The 9,545-nt window shown below is 49.6% G+C and overlaps 1 protein-coding gene across 5 annotated transcripts in view; it reads left to right on the top strand.

The window, feature by feature from the left end:
* The window catches only part of TMEM39A (transmembrane protein 39A), a 28,109-nt gene extending 18,630 nt beyond the window's left edge, over positions 1-9,479 (top strand). For 4 of the 5 annotated variants that reach the window (XM_040594511.1, XM_040594508.1, XM_040594510.1 and 1 more), the window contains 8 exons: positions 949-1,142; positions 2,721-2,943; positions 4,332-4,415; positions 5,859-6,001; positions 6,470-6,818; positions 7,636-7,823; positions 8,314-8,434; positions 8,965-9,479. In XM_040594511.1, the coding sequence (XP_040450445.1) occupies positions 1,030-1,142; positions 2,721-2,943; positions 4,332-4,415; positions 5,859-6,001; positions 6,470-6,818; positions 7,636-7,823; positions 8,314-8,434; positions 8,965-9,198 (1,455 nt within the window). In that variant the 5' untranslated portion in view covers positions 949-1,029 and the 3' untranslated portion in view covers positions 9,199-9,479. Of the gene's footprint in view, positions 1-264; positions 1,143-2,720; positions 2,944-4,331; positions 4,416-5,858; positions 6,002-6,469; positions 6,819-7,635; positions 7,824-8,313; positions 8,435-8,964 lie in introns of those variants that run through there. The other variant, XM_040594506.1, reaches the window with a different exon arrangement.
* Positions 9,480-9,545: the final 66 nt, after the last annotated feature.

The following is a 9,545-nucleotide window of genomic DNA, read 5'->3' as shown; positions in this document are numbered from 1 at the left end:
TGAAGAAGCGCCACGTCTACAGTCTTTTGAATACCTCCAGGGACGGTGACTCAACCACTTCCCTGGGCAGGCTGTTCCCGTCCCTTTCAGTGAAAAATTTTTTCCTAATACCCAATCTAAACCTCCCCTGGCACCACCTGAGGGCATTTCCTTTTGTCCTGTTGCTTGTTACTTGGCAGAAGAGACAGCCTCTTCTCAGGTAGTTGTAGAGAGCGGTAAGGTCTCCCTGGAGCCTCCTTTTGTCCAGGCTAAACACCCCCAGTTCCCTCAGCTGCTCCTCACAGGACTTGTTCTCTGGACCCTTCACCAGCTTTGTTGCTCTTCTTTGGATGTGCCCCAGCATGTGTGTTTTGCAGCACTACTCTGCTAACTAGAACCACTTTAAAATGGACCTCCTGCTGTCGTGTCAGTTGGGATTTCTTGGCACGGGAAGGGAGCTGAACCATGCAATTAACTTCATGGAGACCAGTCTGTCTGTTCAGAGCCCTGGCAGAGGCAGGTCCAAATAACCTACCAGCATCAGACCCTGTCAAGTGATGTGTTGGGTGGTTAAAAAGCCCTGCGAATCTCTAGTAGCTTCTTGCAGCAGAACAGGGAGGGGGCTTTTCCCAGGCTTGCTTTTGAAATGAGGCACGCAGTTTTGTGGTCTCCAGCACTGGAGATGCTCGGTGGCACTTTCCAGCCAACAGGAAGTGGTAGCAGTCACTGATGGCTAATTTAAACAGCAACTTTTTAAAGACACAGTCTCAGTGGTGTCTGTGCTGTGTATGCAAGCAGACACTGATCCGGTGTCATTGAAATGGCACAGTGTTTTAGGGTGGTGATGGGTGTCCCACAGGGCTCAGAGTGTATGAGAGTGGCTTCCTTTTGCGTGAACTTACTTGGCTGGGGTGTGAACTAGGTGACCAGCAGTTTGCAGCTTAAGTGATGTTCCTGCCTCCTTTGCAGACTTGGGAAGGCTTCGGGATCATTTTCTGGATCTTGGGGCACAGCCTGCTGGAGGCACTGGAAGTGGATTGGTTCCTGGTCATGCCCGGTGGAAGGAGGGGACCCAGCCGGCAGCAGCTAAGCCGTTCAGCTTTGCCTTCTCTCCAGACGCTGGTTGGTGGGAGCTGCGGAAACGGTACCGGTTTGAGAAACAGGTAAGGACAACAGCAGGTTTGTTGAGACACCCGTGGCTGGGATAGCGCTAAAAGCTGGGAGCCTTGATCCACTCTGAACTCCGGGCAGGAGTGCAGCTTTGTGGTTAAAGCAAGGAACTGGGAGATGGGAACCTCGAGCCCTCTGCTGTAGTATTAAGAGATGGCCCATGCCAGGGGGAACATGCCCTGCATGACAAACCTCTTCCAGCTTCTCTTCTCAGCTCTGCTGTGGCGCATGCTTACCTCTGCGGCCCCTCTCTTGGCTTCATGCGTTAAGATCAGCCCCATGGGGAGGACTGTGGAAGTGGTCTTAGCCACCCTTCACCGCCGCCACAACAGCCAGGGATGGAGATTGCACAGTGCTCCGTTTGTCTTTCTCTGCAGCAGTTCCCAGAGCAGTGAGTCCTAGCAAATGATGAGTCCTTGTCTCTTGTTCGCTTGCCTGCAGTGCCACAGGGAGTTAGTGTGACATGTCGGAGCTCAGCTGTGAGTCCCCCTCCTGCGTGGTAGAAGGGCAGGGCAGGAGTATGCCTGTATTCTGCTTAAGCCCTGCTGGCTGCAGATGAAACTAATCCTCACAGTTGTCAAAGCTCATCCCCGTTTTCTGGGGAAGCTGGGGGCTGAAAAAGGAACACGTGGTGACATATAGATCTCCACATTTCACATAAAGACTAAAAGGGCCCAGCATGACTTCTGTTCACACAGGAGTTAGCAGACTAGAGAAGTTATTTGCTGCATGTTGAGGCCCTCATCTACTTGGTATACGTGCATCCTTACAGAGTAGAGAGATCCAAGCCATTTAGCTTTGGCCTTTGAAGATTTCTCTGCCTGGGACGGATGGATGGATGGCACAGTTTTAGATTCTTGAGGAACAAGTCACTATTGAGACCACGGAGTCAGTGCCCCAGGGTCCTGGGGAAGTGTCGCTTAATCCTGGTTTCAGTCAGACACAGCATAGTTTATGCCTGAACTTCCTCCATCAGTTCAGTCTGCTGGCGCTTTTAGTTGTCCTAGCCTCTTCTGAAGGCTAGGAAAGAAGGAAGGGTGAAAACACTTGGGAGGGGAGCCTCTAGGAAGTGGCTGAACTCCTCTGTTCCGTTTTTAGTTACCCCTCTTTTTACGAGAGGAACTGTGGTCAGAAAGACAATGGACACTTTGCAGTACTGGAGAAGGAGGCTGGGTGCCACTGTAATGTCCTAGTGATGGGTGGCAGGAGCCAACATTAAGCTCTTGGTCTGGCACAGAGTCCCTCATTGATTTTTGCTTGGAGTTGCTCCCTCACTCTGTACCTTTGTTCCTCCATCTACAAGTTTACTGAAATATTGCTGGACGCATCACAGCACCTCTAGCAGACCGGTCTGTTGTCTAGAGAAAATGCTGGGTGAGGGTTTTGTCTGAGCTAAGAAGCCTATGAAGCTCACCACCGGTCTTGTGCCAGAAACGTGAATGCAAGACTGCTGCCATCTCTCCGCTAGCAATGCCCAGTCCCAAATTCACAACCTCAAGCACTCGCTGTCCTGGAAAATGATCGAGATGATGTAGAATGTTTACCAAGTGAGTGATACCTGTCTGCTTCAGGAATGGTAGTGCCATCAGCCTCTCCGCGCCTCCGATCACAGCGCTGATTACTCCGGAGCCTGTACGTCACTGTCGGATACCTGAACTGCCGTTGGATGGGAGCCTTCTCTTTGAATTCCTGTTCTTCATCTACCTACTGGTAGCCCTCTTCATTCAGTACATCAACATCTACAAGACTGTCTGGTGGTACCCATACAATCACCCTGCTTCCTGCACCTCACTGGTGAGTTCCCCAGCGAATGCCATCCCTCATGCTTTTTCATTACACAGCTGCTTTTCATGCTGCTTCAGTCCAGGAATCACAAGGCATTTGACATTAAGGGCGTGAAGGGAAGTTCACATGCACCCCCATCAGTCAGGGCCATGTCACCCCCATTTTTACAGGGGAGAAAATATGTAAAAGGTGGGAGAGGGGTGTCAGCAGGACTCCTTCAGTGGAAATTTTTTGTGCTAGCCCCTAGGGTTTGAAATGGAGTTGAGACTCCAGGAGTCTGCTCTCTCCTGCTGTGGGTGCCCTTTCCCAGTGGAAACAACGGAGCCGAGAGAAGGGAGATGATGCAAGTTTTCATTAGCATCTCACAGCAGGTCAGCAGCCCAGGGGTTGGGGAGGGGGTCAGATCCTCAGCTTATGTAAAGCTCCCAGTCTCCTCAGTTTCAGTCTTCTTCCTGCCCCAATAAGCTGCGCAACCTGGCAGTGACCTGAGTCAGCAAACTCATCTGAGTGAAGCTAGCTTCTGAGGGGGTCCTTCACTTTATGCTGTGTCCGTGCTGCTTGGAAGCCTGAGGCGGTTCCTTAGTTAGCTGCACCGACAGGCGGTGCTGGTGTTCCAGTTACCAGGTTCCAGTTCAGCTACGTGATGCTGGACACAGCTTGCTTTGAAGAAAAAACATTCTGTTTTAGGCTCCCTACCTGGAAGGTTTTAATAGTTATTTGTTTGTTCCCATCAGATGTCAAGAATTCTTTTTTACCCAAAATGTCCTTGAAGTCCCAAACAGCAGTATTCAGTGTCTGCGAACGGCTCTACCCCGAACACATTCAGTGGCTTCACTGAAAAATCATAAGGGGTCCAAGAGCTGTACCTGACTTGATGCTGCCAGAGCCAACATTAAACTTCTAATACAGATTTATGGCCTGTGAAGCTGACGTTTCTCAGATCAACTTGATTAACAGGGAGCACTGGTCGCTACAGACCATCTCTGAGACCAAGAGCTAAAATGAACTGGTGGGCTCACTCTGGACTCCATTTAGGCTGCCCTTGCTCTGGTTGCTCAGTGGCTTTTCCCAGGAGAACTTGCAAGCTGTTCTCCGTAGTAGGATATCCTGGTCCTAGATATCCCTTTGACCCCCAAAACACCTGCCTGAAGGGTGGGTTTGTTTTGTTTTGAGTGGAAATCTCTTCATGGTAAAGAACCTCCACGTGGGGAAGATCTTGCTTCTGGAGACATTCCTGTGTTACCGATGTTTACCCCTCCTCCAGGATAAGAGAGCTTTGGGGAATGCTTACACAAGGTCCTAATGCACTCTCAGCAGCCAGCTTTCTAGTCCCACCCCAGCTGGGTGGTTTCGGAGTCCCTTTCCCTGGTGAAGACCGTTTTTCTTTCCTCCTTCAGAATTTTCACCTCATTGACTACCACCTGGCGGCGTTCATCACAGTGATGCTGGCGCGGAGGCTGGTGTGGGCCCTCATCTCTGAGGTAACATTCCCACTGTTCCCTCTCCTGCCCGTAGCACGGATTGCAGAGCATCACCGTCCGTGGCCTGAGAAAGTTCTGCAAGCTGGATAGCTGGAGGGTTTCTTCCCCCAGAACAAGCCTGGGTGTGAAGGACTAAGATTTTGGGGATGCCCATCTGCCTTGGAGTTTTCTCCTTGAGCCCATTCGTGTCCTGCAGTATTGGGTAGCTCTGCTGCCTCTGCAGCTATGAGGAGATTAAATGGCCCCACTTGCTTCTTTATCCCTGCCAGTGCAATATGGTGTGTCACTATCTCTATCTCGTGCCAGAGAAATGGCTGAGAGAATTGCAAGTTCGATAGCAGAAAGGCAAATAGGGAGGTTAGCCAAGACTGGATGAATGAACAGGAGACAAGAGGGGAAAGGTCAGCAGGAGGATGTCTGAGTACACTAAAGTGAAGTAGGAATAGCTGGTAGAACTGCTTTTCCAGTCCTGGTTACTGATTAACTCTGAGACTCTGGTTGTGTCACATCAGATTCTGGGACTCTCCCTGTTTGTGAGAGCAGAACCAGGCCAGATGTATGTTTGAGGAAGCTCATTTTAAGGAAAATGGAAGGTCTGTCCACTGAAATGGTTAACAACTCCAGGCCAAGCAACTAAGCGATAAGTGTAAAAATAAATAAAATAAAATAAAGGAACAGTTCTATCCTGTTGAATAGAAGGACCAGATGGGATCTCTGAAGTTCTTTTTTCATCTCTGATTCCTGCCATTTTCATTTATGTTCACATTCTCCATAAAACTTCCCATAGACTGAAATTTCTGCATTGAAACCTTCCATGCAAGTTCTTGCATGTCCCATTTATTGGCTCTAACCCCTAAGAATCTTTTCATAGTTCAGTTGCCTTCTCCCCTCTGGAGACTGGAACAAGCTTTCTTGCTGCCCTTTTGAAGGTGGTGCCTCCTTACTAGACTGCAGCCTGTACATCCAGTAGAGATGAGCGGTGGAAATCTAGTTTTGGGATTGCTATGGTGCACCATCTTCTCTTCCCTTAGCTGAGAACTGTGACATTCCAGTTCTTTAGGAAAATAAATGCTGAGACTTGATCCTTCTATAGGAGAGAGCAAGAGGAAGCGTGTTTCAGGCTATCCTGGACTATCATCAGAGCAATAAGGGACCTGAGCAAAAATATTTTCTATTTTGCAGCTCTGCTTTTTTTTTTTTTTTTTTTTTTTCAAAAGGCCCTATTTTAGTCATGCCCTACAACTTGTGCTTATTTGAATCTTTCAGATTCTATCAGTCACGAATAAAATCAAAGGCATTCACCTTTGTAGGAAAGTCTGCTGCATCTGGAAGGGGGCAGCTGTGCCTTCCCTCTCCCTGCTCCTCCTCCTCCACAGGCACCCCGGTGCTCACGGTCTAGCACTCGCATTACAGAGCGGCTGACTGTTTCCTCCCCATTTGCAGGCCTCTCAGGTGGGTGCGACATCAGTGATTCACTACATGGTGCGCCTGGTGCTGCTCACCCTCTGCGGATGGGTGCTCTGCTGGACTTTGGTCAACCTCTTCCGCAGCCATTCAGTGCTCAACCTCCTCTTCCTGGGCTACCCGTGAGTGACACCACCTTGTACCTGCATACATAGGTGTACGGGGAGCATAGCTGCTTGGGGGCGGCATGAACCACCATGGGAAGCAGAGCTGTCGGCTGTAATCAGTGTCCTCCTTTTATGATTAAAGGGGAAGTAGGAGTGGCCAGGGTATGATGCAAGGAGGTGGTGCTGAGCTGGTGAAGCACATTGCCTCAGCATGCTGTTTGCATGAGGGGCCTTTACTGCGACTGAAGACTGGGATCATTGGTTCCATAAATGAGATTTAAAGAAGCTTCTCTGCACAGCTGTTGAAGCTGCAGCCTCTGGGCTTTTATGGGGGAGAAGAGTTGGCTACTGACACTTCTGGAATGAGGGTTCCTCTGTGGTGTCTCTCTCATAAAGGCCAGTATCTGTTGAGAAGGTGCCCCCTGCTTCGTGTTGGAACAGCTGTCATTTCAGCCCTTTTTTTTTTTCTTTCTTTCTCTGCAGGTTTGGTGTCTATGTTCCTCTGTGCTGCTTCCACCAGGACAGCAGAGCACAGCCCCTGCCTGCAGACTGTGGTTACTTGGTACAGGACCAGATGGTGGATGATGGGGCTTCAGCTGTCAGCAGCCTGGTCAAACCCAAAGATTTCCTCTCGCTTCTGTGGGAATCCCTGAGAGAACAGTTCAATAATCCTACGTCTATCCCCACCCACAGCTGCCCCCTTTCCCCAGATCTCATCCGCAATGAGGTGGAGTGCCTAAAAGCAGACTTCAACCGCAGGATCAAGGAAGTTCTCTTCAACTCCCTCTTCAGTGCCTACTACGTGGCGTTCCTGCCACTGTGTTTTGTGAAGGTAGTTCTTCTCTGGCTCTCTCCGCGCCCCTGCCCGCCGTCTCCTTCTGAATGTTGTGTGAATTGCTGCCAGGCCGGATTCCTGGTTAATTCCCCTTTTCTCTGTCTCCCCTTTGGCAGCCTGGATAGCGGAGCATGGCTGCATCCGGAGTGCACTAGTACTGCTCCTGGTTGGCGGATAGGTATTGCCATAAATGTGATGCACCTCTAGTCCCATCACCCCACTTACTAACTCCCCTTCTCCCACCCCCTGTCCTAGGCAGATGATAGCTGTGTTCTTCCTAGAAAAGGGAACCTGTTGTTACCCGTCTCAGATCCAACATCCTGGCTTTCAAGTGCTTGGATCAGAGGCTTTGGTGGTCAGCCTGCTAGAAAACAGAGCCAACTAGGATGCTTGGCAAGCTAAATTCGAGAACTTTTTGTCATTGTGAGGGTTGTATTTTTAATCTGTCATTTTTCTAACTTGAACGAGCTCCAGTTGGTGTAGTGAAGTGGGCAGGGCTCCAAATCCACGTAGCAGTCTTGGTGCAATTGGTGCTCCTGGGACAGTTCTGTGGCAAGCAAACCCCCCTAGGTATCTGCTGCTGGAGGAGGAGAGGCACCAGCTGCAGCATCATCCCCTGCCCTTTCTCCTTCAGGTCAAGGAGAAGGGAGTCTTGAGTGTTTCCTAAGCTGTAACCCTCCGAAACCACCGGTCCAAAAGCGCATGCCTGTAACATGTGGTGTGGGTCTGCTGGATGCACATGCAGTACGTCCCTTGTCATTCCTTCCTCTGTTTTATGACAGTGGTGCCAAGTTCTTGTCTGGTCTCTTTGCAGAGCACCCAGTACTACGACATGCGCTGGTCGTGTGAGCACCTCATCATGGTGTGGATCAATGCCTTTGTCATGCTCACCACTCAGCTGCTGCCTCCCAAGTACTGTGACCTGCTTCACAGATCAGCTGCCCACCTTGGCAAGTGGCAGAAGCTAGAACATGGTTCCTACAGCAATGCTCCGCAGCATATGTGAGTGTGGGGATGGGGAGAGGTTGGCATACCTGGCCAAGAGAAGACATTCTAGTAAATAAGGAAACACCAGCAGTACTTATCTGTTGAGGACACTTCTCCATTCCCCATGCAACTCTGCTGGCCTTTCTGTTCCCTAGAAACAGAAACATCTACTCTAGAGAGCTATCCGAGCTTCTCTGGTCTCTGCTGGTTCCTTCCCAGAAAAAAACACGGAGATTCCTCTTAGCCACTGGAGAAGTAGGATGTGCAGGGGCAGGGGGTGGCCCCCTCCAATGCAGCAGGCTAGGCTCTTGCACTGGGAGCCATTTCTTCACATCACTCAGAGTCCATCTGGTGGGCTTGTGATCCTCTGTGCTTTTCCAGTGGGAGCTAGGACATCCCTGTGGCAGAGGCTTTGGTATTTTTCAAGATGCAGTCCATTCTCGTGAACCCACGTCCAGGGAGCTGGGAGCACAGATGCTAATGCTCTGGCATTGTTTCCCCACAGCTGGTCAGAAAACACAATATGGCCACAAGGAGTTCTGGTGCGACGTAGCCGATGCCTGTATAAAGCAGTTGGGCCTTATAACGTAGCAGTGCCTTCAGATGTGTCCCACGCCCGCTTTTACGCAAGTATCTCTTCTCTTGCTTGGTGACTTATGATGGTGGGAGGGAGGAGAGGCGCAAACATAGCTGCAGCAGAGCAGATCGTGGGGAAGAGTTCAGTGCTGTGCAACAGCCTGTTGCGGCTAAAATACCCATTTGCAGCAGAGGGGCTTTCCCGTTGCAGGATGACAGTGATGTCTGGGCAGGATGGAAGCCACGGCTGCCTTGTCAGCGCGTGCTCGTTACAGTGATGCAGCTCTCCCATCAGGCAGTGGCATATTCTTGAAGAGGGTTCTAGTCAATGTCTTCCAAGGAAACATTAAAGTATGTCAGCTGGCCAGTACGTTATTTCACCCATCCTCCCCTTCTCAAGAAAAATGACACTCCTACACACCTTGTTTCTTATGCTAGCAGTGGTTGCAGTACAAACATTTCTTCTGCCCAGCATGGTGGTCATTAGCACAGTGGTGCCCAACAACATTATGTATGTACCCCTCCCCACTTTAACACTGCAACAAATTATAGAAATCTGTCTTTAACTGTTTCCCTACAGTTCCTTTTTCACCGTCCATTACGGCTGCTCAACCTCCTGATTCTCATCGAGGGCAGTGTGGTCTGCTACCAGCTCTACTCACTGCTGCGCTCAGAGAAGTGGAACCATACCCTCTCCATGGCCCTTATCCTTTTCTGCAATTATTATGTCTTATTTAAGCTCCTCCGGGACCGGATAGTATTAGGCAGGGCATACTCCTACCCGCTTAACAACTACGGACTCAAGGCACACTAGGCCGGCCAAATGTGTACCCCTTCTTTTTCCCTTCCCACAGGCCAGGGAGGGAACCTCAGAAAAAAAAAATATTTTCGTACAGTTCTATTTTTTTCTTGCAGCGTTTATAAATATTTAAAATATTTTATATTTTGTATACTATTGTTTTTGTGGGGCGGGAAGGGAACCAGTGGCAATTAAATGTCGCTTTATAAACAAGGTGTTATTTTATATATATATATAAAAAAATCAATGTGTATATACCGTATATCTATACCCATACATATATCTATGTGAAGCAACAGGATTGTGTGTGTGGTCACTGTGTCCGCTTTGCTCACACAACTGCCTTGCTACTGCATACAGTG

Source organism: Falco naumanni, chromosome 5, assembly GCF_017639655.2.
Source record: "Falco naumanni isolate bFalNau1 chromosome 5, bFalNau1.pat, whole genome shotgun sequence".
Classification (NCBI taxonomy): Eukaryota; Metazoa; Chordata; class Aves; order Falconiformes; family Falconidae; genus Falco; species Falco naumanni.
This window is presented reverse-complemented; position numbering and strand designations above follow the sequence as displayed.